This window comes from Dermacentor andersoni, chromosome 5 (genome assembly GCF_023375885.2).
Source record: "Dermacentor andersoni chromosome 5, qqDerAnde1_hic_scaffold, whole genome shotgun sequence".
Classification (NCBI taxonomy): Eukaryota; Metazoa; Arthropoda; class Arachnida; order Ixodida; family Ixodidae; genus Dermacentor; species Dermacentor andersoni.
The window spans coordinates 128,698,118-128,716,817 of NC_092818.1; the positions used below are offsets into that span (position 1 = coordinate 128,698,118).

The following is an 18,700-nucleotide window of genomic DNA, read 5'->3' on the forward strand; positions in this document are numbered from 1 at the left end:
GACGGAAGAATTCGGAGCCTCTCCCTTGGCGTCCGGGGGCAGCTGCTTTTATACTCTCGCAGTTGAGGGGAAGAAGGAACGCCTCGTCAGAGGCGCACGTGATGCGGGGAACGGACAGGCTGAGAGACATGTTGAGACGAGTGTAGTGACGCATCCGCCGAGCCGGCGCCGGTCAGACCTCCTCGCTTCACACTTGGGGAGCTCCTCTCCCCGGCTGCCGCGCTTTGACAAGCGTGGGCACCACCATGCACACACACACACACACGCACACTTGAAGACACGTGGCACTGAAACATGCCTGGACGCGCGTGGCGGGGAGGCGTATCGGCGGCGCTGAACGGGCCAAAATGTCCGCCGCTTTGAACGAAGCCCCGGCGTCCGTTGCATCCGCGCCGGCTATACCGCGCGTCGTAGGCGAAACGTAACAGCGTCAATGCCTGATGGTCAGTGAAAAGGGCGAATTTCGCACATTCTAGGTAAGTTCGGAAATACTGAACAGCTTTCAAGAAGGCCAGTGCTTCCTTTTCGGTGTTGGTATAGTTTACTTTTGCAGGCTTCGATGCATAGCTGTAGTATCCCACCACATGGTGCCTTCCGTAGTGAGCTTGGTTTGAGAGCTTCTGATAGAGCACTGTCCCAGTTGCGTAATGCGTAATGTTTTCTTAGCAAGATTACGTAATATTGCACTCAGTTTAAACCTATACCTGTTATTATTTTTTTTCGTTTCCCCATGACCAGTTATTTGTTTTTCTAATACCTATGTTTGTGCTGCAATGCATAGCGCTGCTTTTTACAAAGTGTTTTGTTATTTTGTTTCAGTGTTTATTTGGAAAATTGAAAATCTCTGCCTGTGTACTGTACTGCCAAGTTGATAAAGGGGGCAGGACCTCTGTCAAGCTTACGAGCTTTTAGTCCTGTCCCTTTCTCTGTCCAAGAGAGAAATAAAGACTGAATTGAAATTGAATTGATGCATCAGTGTTCAACACAAACAGTAAAGAAAAGTCAGAAATGCGGAGAATAGGTTGGGATGATATAAGCTTTTACTAGTTCGTGGTACACACTTTTACACTCGCTGTTCCATAGGAACGGTACGCCTTTCTGCGTCAGTCATGTGAGGCATCTTGTCTTGACTGCATATTCTCTTATAAAGGCCCTAATGTGTCCGTAGATGCCCAGGAAGACAAGCAGAAAATGCACATCGTACGGTTTCACTAACTTGTAAATTCTTTCAACAAATTCCTGCTTTTTGCTTTTGGTACAGCTGTCAAATGCCCTGCCTAGAAATACCACATTTGCTTGGAACAATGCACATTTCTTAACGTTTATCTTGAGATGTGATAGGCTGCGGGTATGGAAATTAGGAAAATGAAACTTGTATGATCTTCTTTTGTCTTCGAGAAAACGATTATGTCGTCTATACAGGGTGTCCCACGTAACTTGAGCCAAAACTTTCAGAATGAAAGGCGCGTCGGGAGCGAATTGAGCCGAACGCATACTGTTCGCAATAGCCTAAAGTAATTCAGGCAATCTTTTATTTTCTCACTAAACTCACTAAGTTTAATTACCTTATTTTTTATTTGTTGGCTGATGACCCCAAATATGATACTCAGATTTGTAGAGCACCTTCAGAAACCACTGATCGAATTGTTTCCCGTACGATACGTCTCACGTAGTCCTTTTTTCCGGGTTTCAAAGAAAGCCCACGAAATATAAAAACGACCCACGTGACGGAATGCTTGCGCAGTGGTATCTTGCTGCTTTCAAGAGTGCGTTCGGTGAACAAGGTCGGCTGCCTCGGGACGCAGCAAATAAAATGCGACATGGTAAAGGTGCCAGGAAATTAGAATAAAAACAAAACAAAACACGGAGTCTTTCTAGCTTGTTGCCACCTTCTGTTGCGGAATGGATGGTCCTTCGAATATTCTTGGAAGTTGCTTAGCTACAAACAGAATCAACACACAAAGGTCAGTGCAGAGCCAAGATACCATGGAGGCTGGCTTGCACATGACATTCATCATTTGGCCGTCTACAAGCAGCCACACGCCGATGACGAGATTCATCGGTCTGTGAGAAAATAAAACATAAAAACAAAAAGAATGTGAATAATTTAGCAATACCTTCAACGACTTCGTTTTGATTGCTAAAGTTTAGTCGCGAGTTTCAATGCACAAGCCTTGTTATATTCATAAGGAAGGTTTAATTAGCCTTAAAGCTAGATTATGTTCTCGTAGTTGACAGTTGTTTATTGAACTCAAATGACGATATTACGCTTTAAGCAGATGTCTACTATAGTCTGCAGACATTGACATGCAATAAGTGTGCGGACGTGCCACAAATAACTTATGCTGCGTGCTAGACAGGCTAGTTCCTTTCCGGATACATGATGAACGTTACCAGTGCGAGCGTGAACGTTAAGTTAACGCTAACTTAATTTCAGCTGTGGTGGTGTCCTCATCGCTTTATGTCCCGAGTCCTCTTACGGCATTATCACGAGTCGCGAGCTCCTCAAGCAATGCACAGCCTGGAACAGTGAAATGCAAGGGCGATTGCTACTGTACATGAAAATCTTTTGCACACGATCTTCTGTCCTTAGGTGTGGCTCGCCGTTCTTGTGTGCATAATCTGCCTGTCGTGTCTACTAGCCCTCAGTAGCTGGAAGACATTGTCAATTCGGCGCAGAAACTGCGCGACCTTTTTTCACTGGGCCTATTGCTACTGCTGGGAACTTCTTGGTCTGCTCTTCACTGAAAGTAAGTAATTTGGCCCACTCGTTTATCGAAGTCTACTATACGCCGGAATAACACTTTGTGAAAGGTTTTTTTAATTCGTTCTTACAAAGAACATGGTACTGAAAAGACTTACTTAGGATGTGCTTATTTGTTAATTACTGAGCTTCAAGAGCTAGCGAGAAAATACGAACAACACCGTATAATAATTCTATAGGCGTACAATGAAAGAACGTTAAGGGATAAGAAAAGAGCAGATTGGGTGAGGGAACAAACGCGAGTTAATGACATCTTAGTTGAAATCAAGAAAAAGAAATGGGCATGGGCAGGAGATGTAATGAGGAGGGAAGATAACCGATGGTCATTAAGGGTTACAGACTGGATTCCAAGGGAAGGGAAGCATAGCAGGGGACGGCAGAAAGGTAGGTGGGCGGATGAGATTAAGAAGTTTGCAGGGACAACATGGCCACAATTAGTACATGACCGGGGTAGTTGGAGACGTATGGGAGAGGCCTTTGCCCTGCAGTGGGCGTAACCAGGCTGATGATGATTATGACAAAGAAAGTAAAAGAAATCAATTACCTCAGAACATAAAAAAACAGCACGCACTGTTTCCTCACCGACTACTGTTGTGTACAATGCACCGCTTCTCATGTTACGAATTTTCCCTACGTGAGTGTTATACCAGTGTGATGCTTTATTCCCAGTTCTTTTGTATACAAACAAGGCACCCATTTTCTGGCACAGCTGTGGTGATATGGAACGTAACACAAAACGAATAGCAATCCCTTCGTTTCAAATAGTGAGTTAGTTCAAAACTAACCTCCCTTAAGTCCTTAGGTTTATCGTACAAATCTGAGCACACAGGTTTTGCTTCGGATATACAGTTTATTTAGCTGGGGCGTGAGGTCTTTAGTTGACCACATCATAACCGCGCTCATCTGATTGACCGAATGAGAACCATATTTGACGTCGAGTGCGCGTTATTAAGCAGGAGCGCGGAGAACGTTATAGCTGGATGGAAGCGTGTTAGAGCAAACATGGTTGATGCGGTACTCCTGCGATAACGAAGCGATTGTTGTGCATATGCCTGTGACACAGCAGTGTCAAAGCCAGTGGTCAACTATTCATTTTTTTTCGTCTGCTTGTTTGAATGTTCTTTCAGGCTCACCGAGACGCTACTCGCTCACATCGCAGCGGCTGCTCGTGACTGTGTGGTTAATGACCGTCGTCGTGTTGTCTAACTCTTTCGGTAGTCTACTGAAGTCTAAGCAAGCCGTGTTCAACTTCAAGCCCGAGGTGGACGGAGTCGATGACCTTGCAGCGAGGCCTCATCTCACGCCTATTATACCGAGGGGAAATTACTTTGAGGCATTTGCGGAGGTATTGCCACTAGATATTGTGACCACAGAAAACTTGTTTCGGTACAAATCTAGCAATCACAATGAGGAGCTAAATAGATGAAATAACTTGGACATAATTTTCACTCATAATATCTTCGCTTACTTAAGTAAAAAATTATATTTATAGCGCATTTTAGGTGGATGGAGGGGGGCGGAGATGTGTACGTCTTCTCATATGTTAGCTTTCCTAGTTTGTACAAGCCTGCCGCTAAACTTAATGAAAGTTGAATTTTCCCAATGCAGCTACCCACTTCAGAAATCAAATGATTTCTTTGGTGAGTGCAGGTCACAGATGAGTAGAACTAGTAGGTCTAATAGAAAATCCTGCCTCGTACCTACCTTTTAATAGATAAATGTATATAATATAACGAAAAAGAAATGCAGATCCCACGCACAGTGGGAATCGATGTAAGCGAAGTTTTATATGCTGCTGCTGCTGCTGGTGGTGGTGGGGGTGCTTTGTAGCAACAAACGGGTTTAGCCTGGCGATCAAGGGCGGTAATTGCTCTGCCCGAGCGTCTCTTATAAAATCACTGTGGTGTTTCACCCCATGCCCACGAGACCAGATACTCGCAAGCATGCATGCGATAAGGTGAAGTGAAATTTCTTTGTGGTCTCTAACAGATCCTTTTCGGAACCCAAGGTGTTGCAGGCACGCACGCCGAATGTCGTTTTGTTGCAGATTTTCCACGAGAGCGTCCTTTTCAGTTTGGAATCTTGGGAACGGCCACAAAAAGTGTTAAATATATCTTGTCTCGTCGCGTGTTGTACAGTTCGGAGAATTGATAAGCCCCGCCTTAAATAACCGGGATTGTGAACGATCAGACCCTGTCCTTATTTGATACAAAATGCGGCTTCCTCTGGATGAAATATCTTCGCTACGCATTGCGTATGTCATCATCAGCCTGGCTACGACCACTGCAGGGCAAAGGCCTCTCCCATACTTCTCCAACTACCCCGGTCATGCGATAATTGCGGCCATGTTGTACCTGCAAACTTCTTAATCTCATCCGCCCACCCAACTTGCTGCAACCCCCTGCTACGCTTTCCTTCTCTTGGAATCCAGTCCGTAACCCTTAATGGCCATTGGTTATCTGCCCTCCTCATTACATGTCCTGCCCATGGCCATTTCTTTTTCTTGATTTCAACTAAGATGTCATTACCTCGCGTTTGTTCCCTCACCCAATCTGCTCTTTTCTTATCCCTTAACGTCACACCCATCATTATTCTTTACATAGCTCGTTGCGTCGTCCTCAACTTAAGTCGAACCCTTTTCGTAAGCCTCCAGGTTTCTGCTCCGTAGGTGAGTACTGGTAAGACACAACTGTTATACACTTTTCTTTTGAGGGATAATGGCAACCTGCTGTTCATGATATGAGAATGCCTGCCAAACGCACCCCAGCCAATTCTTATTATTCTGATTTTTTCTGTCTCATGATCCGGATCCGCGGTCACTACCTGCCCTAAGTAGATGTATTCCCTTACCACTTCCAGTGTATCACTACCTATTGTAAACGGCTGTTATCTTCCGAGACTGTTAAACATTACTTTAGTTTTCTGCAGATTAATTTTTAGACCCACCCTTCTGCTTTGCCTCTCCAGGTCAGTGAGCATGCATTGCAATTGGTCCCCTGAGTTACTAAACAAAGCAATCTCATCAGCGAATCGCAAGTTACTAAGGTATTCTCCATTAACTCTTATCCCCAATTCTTCCCAATCCAGGTCTCTGAATACCTCCTGTAAACACACTGTGAATGGCATTTTCGTATGTGGTGAAATTCTATTGCGTATGTGGTGGAATACAAAGTGGTTTCGAATGTCACATTTTTTAACCTGATTACTTTTTGGGGCCTTGACTGTGGGAGGATGATCAAGCTCGGCGTATGCAAAAGCATGAGCTGTTTTGTTGTTAGCAATGCCAATGCGGGAGGGAATCCACTGAAACATTACTGCGAAGCCTTTGTTGCCGAGTTCTTTCACGAGGGCTAGTGGTTTGCGCGGGAACTTGAATGCCATTTGCTTTGAGTTACATTAATTAGCGGTGATGTTGGCGGCGAATGTTTAACTTATTCGGCGTTTAGTCGAATATGAGAGTGGTGAGTTGATGTTAAATGTTAACTCGCGCGTTTGTCTGCGTAGTCCACAGAACACACAGCGAGACCAGTCTGCTTGAGGCGTTGTTGTGCGTGATTCTTCATAATGTCTGGAAGGGTTGAGCGTTTTCATTGCCCCACATGGAACATCGCATCGTGGCCGAAGTCTTAAACGTTAGTTGTATTATGGGGCTGTACGTAATTAAGTTTGCTTACTATGATTGCATGTATGCATTGTATGCATCCATTCACGATCTGCAACACGTTTCGTTGCGTAGCGAAGACGCTCCTGTATCACGCGACGCTTCATTCGGGCATCGGTGTTCTCGACGCCGAGTGCACGTTTAGTAGCAATTTCGCTGGCGCGTGCTTACGTGCGCCTTTTGCATACGTGGCCAGTGCGCTGTTGAGGCGCCATCTCCAAGCGCTCTCTTCAGGCTATAAACAATTGTAATGTTTACATATCACAGCTCAGCACGCGACCTCCACAGCCCAGCATCTGCATTTTTGTCGCATAGCAAAGCAGGTACAGCACGTGTCATACGCACAAGGTGTGAAACGCTGCCATGGTGGCGCCGGCTGGGATGCGCGGATGCCAGCGCCATATGGTGGTGTTGCAAGAAACCCAGTGGCGCGCGCGAGCAAGACCACAGCAGCAGCAGCGGCGCCCGGAAAGTTGATAGATGAGGCATAGAAAGCTTCGCTTTAAAGAAAGTGTGTCTGCACGTTTGTGCGTGCGTTCTGTTTTTCTATCTCTCTTTCCATGTGTTCACTTCACTTCACGGCTTTTAGTTGTATCTTCGTGTCTCCTCATACAGCTTCCCCAGAGTAGGTTAGCAATTCAAATGTTTGTCTTCTTGTTTAACTCCCGTCCTTTCGCATCTCGTTCCTCTCTTTTGCGCAGTACAGTCCTTCGAAGTCGGTGAAGAAAGTGTGGGAGCGGTCGCGCGCCCGAGGGGCCTTCTACATGCCTACGCAGCTCTTCTCAGACTCTACGATGGCGCAGGTAGCCGCGCACCGCGCTGTGGTTCTCTGCGAGCGTGGCTCGATACTGTTCCATATGGCCGGCTTCTGCGAGCGCCAGAACATCCGCACCTTCGTCGTTGCCAGCCAGCCGCTCGACAAGTCGCCCTACGGCTACATCTTCTCCCAGCACTTCGACGAGGACTTCTTTAGAAAACTCTTTGTCAAGTGAGGCGTCAGTGTTGAATTTGGCATTTCAGCGAGGTCCATGTGTGCACGCTGTACGGTATTGATTTCTATAGCGCGGCGCTTCGAGCATTTCGAGTCTAACTCCCGTGACACATTGGTATGTTCGCGTGTGGCACATCGCTGCTAGGTCGTTCGGCACAAAATGATTTAACAGATGAAACTAGCGCTGAAGCTTAACTTCCTGCTGATGAATACTGACCATCTCCAACGCCTGACGTATACACCGGTGAATGTTGCGCGAATTCATAGGAGGCGAAGGGCGCTATTGCCACACTTATATTATCCACGTTGCTGCACTCCTCTGTAGGACATTGAGGACGGTAGGTAAACGAGGTAGGTGAGCATTTGTGAAGCATTTGCGACGAGACTGAGCTGCATCGCCCTCTGAAGGACCGTGGCGAAACTACGCTTACTTCACATTACTCCTTGCATCGTCTTCTTGCCAGTGTTATGTGCACGTGCATGTAGGGCGTGCGTACGCTTTGAAAACGGTTACTTGACTGTAGGAATCATGCGTAAGAGCTTGCTCACCCTGTTTGATTATGAACAGAAGCATTGGTCACGTGGTGTCATGTTAGCGCTGCGATAGGTTCAACGACTGCCCATGTGGAGCGTTCCCTGCGTGGCTGTCGTACCCTTCTATAGCCAAACACATATAAATTTAAATACAAACCTCTTCCGTAGCGCGGAAGTTGTTCAGCACTGTTCTAAACAAACGAAGTGATTGTCATGGGACGCGCCAATATCTCTCTCTTTTTTAATGTGTACGTCTAGGTGAGGTTGGCATTAGGGATGATGCCCGCTCCTCATTCGCTCTCAGTCAAACAGTACATGCAAAAAAAAAAAAAAAATTAACAGGCAGGCCCAAATTATCAAACCAATAAAAATGATGGATACATTATATAACAAAGCGAGGCCGGCTGAAACGAGCTCACAAACGAGATAAATTATCAACAATAAATGTAAATAAAGGTCCGAAAGCGGTAACGCAGTTAACGTAAAATTCAAATTAGCACATTGTACAACACAGCAAGCAATGTAATTTAAAATTATAGAGCAGTCACTTGCAGTTCACTTTCATTTCAACGGAGCACAGTCTACAACACATACTTTCTGTGTACACTGTTCTGTAATCTGGGGGTTGCGCACACTTCGAGTCAGGTGGCATGAAGATTTTTGACAAACAGAATAAAAAGCGTAAACAGCTTTGCAACATAATACGGTGCACCTAATCTTAGCTGTATAATTGCGTTACTGTCATATATTGGTTAGGCGACCAGCCTTAGCTGTACAGTGGTTCATATTTATACTGAGCACTATCATTGCAGTACTAAGGTCACTGCGAAGGTAGTACGAATTTAGTAGTTGGGGTATTGGCCTACTTTGCTCAGCGAGAATGTATACGGAACCTGATTAGTCAAATGAGTCACATAACGCGCCTTTATAGTCATACGTCATCACTCACACCATGCCGGTTGCGTAGAGGCGTCAGGAACGAACAAGAAAATGCTTCAGCAAGGTGCGTGACATGGTGGTCTATACAAGTAGGACGTCATAGAACTAAGCTGCCCAAGCAAATGAATTTTCTTTCTCGATTGGTTGCTTCACTCACGTTCTTCAGGGAACCATGACACCGTTATTGTTAACTTCCTAAAATAAATAACTTTTTTGTGGTAGAGCGCGTGTTAACAGAAAAAGAGCTTAATTTCATTTCGAGGGAAGTTGGTCTTTCTTTCATATATGTACCTAGTAATTGCTAAAATCTTCCATCAGGCTTAACCATATCGAGTTTGCTTACTGAGGTGAAGTCAGCAACAGGTTATCACATTTGGCGGCGAGAGATAACAAAGGATGTGTAGGAGCAGTAAAGTAGAGCGCACATGAACAATGCAGTGCTGGTCTTGTTTTATTGTGTCGCTATTTCTTTCTTGTCTAGTTCGCGCTGAAAAATTTTCGTTTACAATTAATCAAATTTCTATACCAAGATTCTTCTGCAATCAATATTAGGCTGTAAAGGATTTAGCAGTTGATCAGGTGGAAAAGTTGGAAGCACGAGCTTCCTGCTAAGTATGTCTACCTTGCTTCTATGAGGGTCGAGGTGCTAAGAGTGATAAAAAATACTTTTCAAAAATGCATGAAGTTTTTCATTTGCCTTCTTTGTAAGTGAATACTGCATTTTGTATATCAAATCAAGATTAGCAAGAAAAACGAAAAAAAAACGGGACTTTAGGTAAGAGACGCAACACCGGTTAAAATGGTTGGACATAGTGCAAGCCGAGGGCACTCACAGAATAGCTGTGCTGCTCAATATGAGCTCCTCCGTTGTCTGAAATTTCCTGCTTCTTAACTTTTTCTACGGATGTTCTGCATACGTTCGAGCAAAACTGTGACGCAGTAGGACGACGTGTCATCAATCCATCGCAATTATACTGTTTATTTACTGGAAAATTGACCCATAATTCTCACAGCGAAGCGCAAGGTGTACGTTTCCGTGCGTCCCATTGCATGTCGATCCACACTAATGCGCTGACGATGCTGCCGTCGCTACGTGGTATTGGCGGCGAATAACTCCAGCAGAATATCTAACTCGCTATAGGAGTCGGTGGTGCAAAAACAGTGCGCACGAGATTCCCGAGCTTGGTGGTAGTGCTCCAAGTCACCAGTACCTTCTGAAAGCTTGTTTACCATACTAATAGGGCAGATTGCGCCCTCTACAGTAGAATTATGATTCAGCGTTGTTCTGGTCCTTTATTGTGATTTAGATTCAGAGAGAGAGAGAGACAAAAGGGAAGGAAAGACAGGGAGGTTAGCCAGTGTAAATACCGGCTGGCTACCCTGTGCTGGGGAAAGGGGTAAAGGGAATAAAAGGAGAAGGAAGAGAGAAGAAAAAAAAAACAAAAAAAATGCGCACAGTAACGCGATGTTACGCGCAACAATAGTCAAAGGCGTTCGCACAATTCACATGTCCTTAAGAACTTGAGCAAAGCCCTTAAGGCCTTGAGCGCCGAAACCCGTCTGGGCCAGTGTCCTAGAACTTTCTCTTCTGTGAAGGGGCGATTGTCCAGTTTTTCAAGCATGGTCACGAGCACTTTTCTTTGCACATTGTAACGTGGACAGTCACATTTAGATTCAGGGTTATTCTTAAAAGCTAAGAAAGAATGTGATGTCTTGCTTCGATGACTGTAAACAAACTAATCGGAGCGCGTCCAGGCGCGGATGCTCCAGCTAGCGCTTGAGATTGCGCTGAGGAATGAGTCGCACCAACTTGCCCAACTTTCAGTTCTACTGCACTCCCTTGCACGCAAGGAGCTCCCTATGGGCGTCGTATGTCGCTCTTAGCAGTACTGTGGCCGTTATAACAATATTAAGCTCATTCGCTAACATCAGACGTAAGTTACACAATCAACATTCCTCAGCAGTTTGGGTCTGCGCAGGTTCCGTCGACTTCAGGAGACCGGTCTGATGCCCAAGTGGATGGCCGACAGCCAGGGCAAATGGGAGCGCTGCATTCAGTCCAAGGACAATATTGTGAAGAGCATTAGTCTCATGGACACCATGCCTTTTTTTCTCCTGTGGGGCTTCATGTGCGGCCTAGCCTTCTGTGCCTTACTCAGCGAGCTCGGTCTCACCAGACTGCTCCAAGGCCTCCGAGCCAGCAGGCACTGATCCGGCGCGGGAAAGTGTACTGCTGGGATAGAAAGACGCGACGTTTAACACTGACCGCGTGTAAACGCATTACGTGATCGCTTGCTTACAACTGAGCCTGAACACACTAGTATAGATGTTAGAGAACTTGTCAGCGACCATTGCGCCATGCACAGCACGTTCAGAACAATAGTGTTAGCACAAGCATCCCTAAAAAAAAATTTATAATGACTTTGCCAAGTGTTGAGTAAATGCAGACGGTAGTCGCAGAATTTCACCGATCGTAGTTGTATTTAAACGCAGCTTGACACTTTCCTGAAAACTGTGATTTTCCGTAAAAAGCTCAGGCTTTTGGAAAAAAAAAAATATACCCGCAAGATATCTACTCTTCTTACTGGCGATAAGCAGTGATTAATATCTGCGATATTAGGTGCTCCTTAAATAAAAACAATAACATGAACAAACGTTTTTACGCAAAGGCAAAGCGCCCTAACTAGCAGACTCATCGTAAATGAATGAACCTTTTTAAACGAATACAAAATAAAAGTGAGGGCGGATAAGGATATGTTCATTAATTAAAATTTTCACATTCCAGCCATTGTACCAAAATATATATATAAAAAAACGCATTCCTCCCAAATGTGCAGTAAAACTGCCTCAAATTTCCCAACTATTGCGCCCCATGTAAGGGTGAGGATTATGAGCTTGGTTTATTTCTTTTGTTTTTTGTGGCCTTCTGGAGAATTAAAAACGGTTAAAACCATTTACATGTCTTGGAAATGAAGCGCGTACTATGGAGCCTTCCGTTATCGGTTGACGCAGAAGCTATAGAGAAATAGAGCGAGGGCTCTCATATTGTAGTCGAAGGTATGGTAACATAAGCAGGAGTACGCTAAGCTCTAGTGTTTGCTATTTTCTTATAACTATCTCACTAAGCTGGTTAAACGCCTAATAGCTTGAAATTTCCGCATGTTGTTCCTGGTCTTCCGCAAAAAGTGACATCACTCAGCTGACTACATAGCCATGCCAATTAGTCCTGCAAGAGGAAGATATTTTTCGTGTCTTTCTCGCCAACGAAGTTGAAGTTCATTAGGTGTATACGCACTGTATTGTTCTTGCAGTAAGCCAATGCAATCCTATTCGAGAACATATGCTACAAATACAAACAGAGAAGCTTCTGTAATAGCACTACAAGACTATCTAAATGTGGAATTTTTCCTACCTACTGTGGTTATTTTCAGAGCAGCCATAACTATTTTCTTTTATTGATTCTTCAAAGCTGCTATTCTTTTTAAAACATCTGAACTTATAAATGTTATTTTTTTGTATAGACGCATACCCATATAATTATTTATTGCGCCCGTGAACATATGAGAAATCAATTTTGCACTTGCATTTCGTATTCAGTTTTACTGGATCATTTTGGTGCATGTCTCACATACGGTCTTTCTAGCGGGTATTGTAGTTACTAAGGTATTTCGCAACAATTTTCTTTTTACGGCTGTTCCTTGATTATACGCGTGTTTAAGTAGTTGCTTAGTTAATATTACACTTAAACATCAGTACAAGAAAGGTGGCGGGACGGAAGAATTTTTTCGCTAAACTGAGGACATCATTAAACCGCGCTTATGAGCTTAACATAATGTTTATTCATGAGTTAAAGATATGCAAATCTGAGGTGTCGTGCACTTAGTCGGTCTAAAGAATATGTGAGCTGAAGCTACTCAAATTACAACTCGGCCACAACTGAGCTTCCGGCACCACCTGGTAAGCCGACGCTAAGTTGAAAGGACATGCAGCCGACTACTTAAAAAAAAAAAAAAAAAAAAAAGAACTGTTGGACCCAAACAGGCATCTTTTCGAGGCAACTTCGAGGCAACTTCAACAACACATGCACTGGGCAAGACATATTTTCCCATGACCACATGCTCTGGACGTCACATTCAAACACACAATAAAAATCTAATGTAGGTCTAATGTGCAGGTAAATCATTATCAGTCTGTCTCTTTGCGTGCCCCATCGATTATTACATATGCTTCTGAATATCCGCATTGAACGGAAAACCTTAGCAGTTACATGTTCAATATGTAAAACTGCCAGTTAGGATTTTCATCATAAATAATTCCGAGATACCTGGTTTTTTCCGCTTGTCGAATAGTTGCAGGTGGTATGAAAGGAATTTTTTCACTGGCCCTTGTAGGGAAAGACAAGAACAGCTGTCTTGTTTACACTAAAACACAATTGGATATTGTCCAGCCATGCTTCTAAACTGAAAAAATAAGTTTGTAAGCACTCGTAAAGGTACTGAATATCACTTGCCGAAGCAAAGAAAACTAGATATGATCAGTGTAAGCGTAGGTGTCTAAATTTTGATGAGAAGGAATGGACCTGACCAAGATGTTAAACAAAAGCGGGATGAAAACTGCACCTTTGGTAATGCCGTGCGTTTGTTTGAATTTTCCCGATGAAATTACACATTGTGCGCAATAAAGCGCTCTACGCTGTAAAAGCTCCGCTGTTCACTGTACAAATTATTAAGGTAAAACAATATCATGCATTATCTCTATTAAAATAAAAGGAAAGGACGGAGCGAGAGAGATTTAATCCTGGAGAGGTTTACCTGTGGCATGCCGGTAGCATGCTACTCTAGACGGATAGGATGAAAAATTAAATGATGTACACATTGTCGGCAATAAAGATGCACGACGTACCCTAAACACAGCACTTAAAACCCAACTAAAGTGTCTCATTGAGACCGCCGTCTCCAAGGAAACACAGAAGTTACTTCGCCGCGCAAGGTTCAATGGCAGCACTTGTCCATGGGCGAAGGATGTGTCTTAGTTCTAAAGATAACTGTTGGTGAATGTTGACCGCGGAGACCTTTCTTTGTAGTGTATACATATGCTGCAAACACAGGTTAGGTGACACGCCGTGGTTGCTCAGTGGCTACGGTGTTGGGCTGCTGAGCACGAGGTCGCGGGATCGAATCCCCGCCCCGGCGGCCGCATTTCGACGGAGGCGAAATGCGAAAACACCCGTGTACTTTGTGTTTCACACGTTTACACGAATCCGATGTATACGTGCCCCATCGCACCTGTTAACGCCACATGACATGCGAAACTCGCACATAGCATTGTATGTGTGAATCGGACCGCACAGCTCTTGCGGCCCAGCCCGCGCACAGCGCGCGCGCCGCGTGAGGCACGTCGCCAGAGCTGACATGGAGAATGGCATCGGGAGCATGTCTGTAGTGTTGCGAGGCTGAGCTGGCAGCGCGCTCCGCGTCTAGTCTGCCCACTACACCACAGTGAGAAGGCAGCCGCTGCAGAGCAGAGCAGCGCCGTGCTGCGCCGCCACAGGCACTGTGTAAGCAGCTGACGGAGGTTATCCACTCGTTGGCAAGTGGCGATTTCAGGTATAACAGGGTTATTACGGGATTGTGTAACGATAACCCATGAGCTTACTGGCTACTTCATTATGTAAGTTGGTGGCAGTGCTGCCAGCTGCGCGGTAATGCAAGAGGTCCTGTGGCTGAGCTTCCCGGAAACAGTGAGGCTTGTTGATGGGATCCACACTGCTGTGGTTGATGAATAAGTCGCCACACGATCAAAATAATAGAATGCGGCATACCACAATATCGTACGCTTTAGCGATGATCAGCGTAACTAGAGCTGCATATTGTTTCTGGCGACGTTCCCCAGTGAATTCGGCTCTCCGTGTCGACATCTGCGCACCAGATTGACATCCCTGGCTTGAACGTTAGAGTGTGCCAGCGCAAACTACCTTTTTGATACGATCTTAGGGTGTTGATGATGATGATGACTTACTACTATGGCACATACCCGTAACGGGGAGCGGGCCAGGAAGCGGGTGGTGTATCTATAATAATAATAATAATAATAATAATAATAATAATAATAATAATAATAATCCTGAGTACGCCAACTGCAGGGCAAAGGCCTCTCCCATACTTCTCCAACTACCCCGGTCATGTACTAATTGTGGCCATGTTGTCCCTGCACACTTCTTAATCTCATCCGCCCACCTAACTTTCTGCCGCCCCCTGCTACGCTTCCCTTCCCTTGGAATCCAGTCCGTAAGCCTTAATGACCATCTGTGGTGCATCTATAATAGGGAAATAATGAGCGAGCCCTTCAAAATAGCCATAACACTATAGCGATGGGCTAACAGCAGCCGAAGCAGAACCCTTGTAATGGCAGACCTTTCCTTTTGGTTTCATAGCGCCGCGCCGAAGCGTTGGCCTCATGATCCCGGAGTCCTGTGTTCGAATTGCGTCGTGGCAATTTAAAGGAAATTGTTTTAATGCGAAACGATTATATGCCTCAGTGAGCGAAAATCTGTTGCAGTCGGCGTGACCGAAAGAAGGCACGAAAAATGGCGGATGGCGCAAAGAGCGAAAACACGCCAATAAATGACCGGACTGAGGTAAAATTTCTGAGTGGGGTTCCTGTAAATAATGTATATCAATGGCATTCAATAGAAAAGTTTGAAAATTTCGATTTTGGTGGAAATCGAACCCGGGCTTTCGGGGCACGCTTCCCCGACGCCACGCCGGCTCCACGATATCTGGCTGACTAAAGGTGTGCCTAGCGCGTGCATCGTTGCACACGTCACGTCGCAGCCACCTGGCTGACATGAGGCGCCCCGTCGTGAGGGTATAAAATGAGCATGATCACGACGCTTCTAGATGAACAAACGGTAGAATATTTTGACATTCCCACACGTAAGCAGTCTTAAGTGTCCTGCTGAACTTTTTTTTACGTTGCTGCGGTATTATTACTTCTCGTTTGACTTCTGCAGTACTTGTTCTTTCGTCCTATACTTTCCCACCGCGCCTGTCAAGGACGAATCCTAAGAAGGGTAGCGAAGCGACCCGTTGCCTAACTCACGGGGTAGTGGGGTGGGGACCTTAGGAAGATGCCGCTTTAGCGCCTCCAGACCAATGACTAATGATGCGTTGTTACGTTCTCACTCTGGGCCCCAGTAAGACGGGTCTAACGACTGACTAGCGAAACTCTGTACACGTAACATGCCATGGAACAAAGAGGGTCTCCCTCATTTTCCCAACTAAACAGTGAGGACGCCCGTCATATCTGTGTATGTAGTATTCTGACGGGTACACCGTTAGTGCCTTTATAACAGTTAAGAAATGGGGAAATACAGCCACGATGATTTCATATACGCACAAAGTTGGAATGGTCGCGAATTAGGTGGTGCATTTAACATAAGCAATAAAAGAACGAGGTTATATAAAATTTGTCACATAACATAGCAGGGAGGCGCGAGAGCAATGCGAAGGCACCAGTTTCCTTCGCGCCAAATATGCAGGCGTGAAACTGGCCAATTTATAGCATTTTATTTGCGGCTTCGCAAAATGTTCACATAGACTGCAAAATGTGCGTTGGGTCTTCATGCTTCTTTATATGAGAAAATATTGCGTCGTATCTTAAACGACTCCGCGCTTTCAAGACCGTCGCTAAGCTTCTGCGAAATTTTGCATAAAAGCTTTCCATCGGCTCCTACTCTCTTCAGCCTAAAACAATCTGTTGGAATAGAACAGCGCTTTACTTCTTATGCCCACCTTCGTTCTGTATGCTAGCGACACTTGGTGGAAAACTCTGGATATATAACTCAAGTTTCATTATGCTATATTATTGTTATCGTTCTTCGCGTTCCTGGGACGGTAACGATGCTTTCGAGTGTGGTTTGGGAAATGTCATCTCGTGTTGCCCTCAAAGTTTGCGTGCACTTGGAAGTCTAGCATATAGCCTTCATTTATCTGTTTGGCTTACGCGTCTGATGGCAAGTGCTCTATTTTCCTGAGTTTCACTGAAAGAATTATGTCGATGATGAAATCTTTTTTTATCTCGCTGTAGCTTTGTATTTTCGAATACGGCCCGCAATCGCATTGTATGATGTGTGCGCAACGAACGACGGGCGCAGGTCTTATTTTCTAGGCGGCGCCGCATGGCAGATAGTTCAAACGAGCGAAAAGTTTTTTTTTCATGTCTAATCACGCATTTTTAGGTGATTACGATACTCTGTTCAAGAATGCAAGGCATGTCTTAACGGCGCCGTTTATTTATTTCAGCATCGATTATAATGCGGTGAAAACGTGGATACACTCAATGTAATTTATTCCGTGCAGAATGATGTTAGCACATCGAAAAGTTGCAACACTTAAAGAAATCCGAAGTTCTACTTCGGAAAGCATTCTGCAATTCTCCGAAACCTAACAGATTCCTACGGCTCCCATAAGCTGAGGAACTGTAAAAGTCAGTATTCAGCCATTTCATGCAAATGGCATTGCATGTGCGCCAGATATTCCAGCGACGTGGAAATTAAAACAGGTTCATTGGTACTGTCTCTATAGCAAGATCCCAACTTATGCTTTCCCAACTTCATGAAACGACATTTCAGGATATTTCGGCACCACTAGCTGCATTTCTCGCAGTGTCATTTCGACAAAAAGCTTCGATGAAACAAGGCACATAAAATAACTGTAATGAATTCGATGCATATGTAGTCAAAATCGCCTTTGTCTTTCAGCCAACAAAAGCGTTCACTGTTCAGTTGCACACTTATATATTTCGAACTTGGGAAGCTAATGACGGGAAGTTAATGGCGTTTCTAAGAAAGATTATATCCGAGTGGGCGACATAGCCTGGTGAGCAACGACCAAGTGTATTCTGTTGGAAAATGAGCAATGTTTACGCGTCAAGATATTTGAATAAGAAAGCGGGACTATGATTCTACGAATATAGGTTATACGGCGCGTCGCGCATCTTTCGCGGTGGGCGACGTTCCCATGGCAACGGAACCCACTTTAATACTTTCTCCGTATCGGTGCGGCGTCAGTTGGTCACATTAAATCGTACTTGACGCTTCTTCAAGGCACCCGTGGTCAAGAAACTGCCTCAGGTTTCCAAAGGAGACAATAGGCGAAAAACACGAACAGAAATGGCGTAAGTAACTTTAGAAACATACATAATTGGAAGAGGTATTGTCGAGGACCATCATAAAAAGCCGCAGGGAAACGAAGAATTGCACGTGAGTTGCACAGAGTGGACGCCGGTGATCAACTGGCTTTACTGCACCAATGCTTACACGCATGAAAAAGACATTCGTTTCAAAATTAGAGAGTGCATGTCACACCCTCTAAATCCCCCATCACGGACGTGTATCACGCATCTTCTCGGCTAAGTAATTAATCGCCTTACTCGAGATTCCGAATTAGGTGCACTAATTCACTTATCAGCTTCTTTTATACACTTAAAAGGTCTCGCATTCTTTCCTTAATTTATCCTGCATGCGTGGGCTGTCAAACGTCATTCAGCGTGCATTGGCATCTTTTGCAATGATGTGCAAGAACTCTACACCCTGCTTTCACCTGAAATTGCACACGGTGCTCTCTCAGTCTAAGACACTATACCAGTATATTAGATGTAACAGTTGCGGCAGGCGAAGGGTACTAATAAACTACCCCAACCGCGCACGCGATGAAGCCCTTGATATGGCTCTTGGTCACTTGGTTCAAAGTGGCCGCTTAGTTCAATGCCTCTGAAATGCGAAGGGAGGGGGGGGGGGGGGGGAGGCGTA

General features: G+C 44.9%; 1 protein-coding gene across 5 annotated transcripts in view; it reads left to right on the top strand.

The window, feature by feature from the left end:
* The window catches only part of LOC126531136 (glutamate receptor ionotropic, kainate 5-like), a 193,160-nt gene extending 179,682 nt beyond the window's left edge, over window positions 1–13,478 (top strand). For all 5 annotated transcript variants that reach the window (XM_055070983.2, XM_072288284.1, XM_072288283.1 and 2 more), the window contains 4 exons: window positions 2,594–2,750; window positions 3,892–4,109; window positions 7,127–7,413; window positions 10,869–13,478. In XM_055070983.2, the coding sequence (XP_054926958.1) occupies window positions 2,594–2,750; window positions 3,892–4,109; window positions 7,127–7,413; window positions 10,869–11,100 (894 nt within the window). In that variant the 3' untranslated portion in view covers window positions 11,101–13,478. The remainder of the gene's footprint in view (window positions 1–2,593; window positions 2,751–3,891; window positions 4,110–7,126; window positions 7,414–10,868) is intronic.
* The last annotated feature ends 5,222 nt before the right edge of the window (window positions 13,479–18,700 follow it).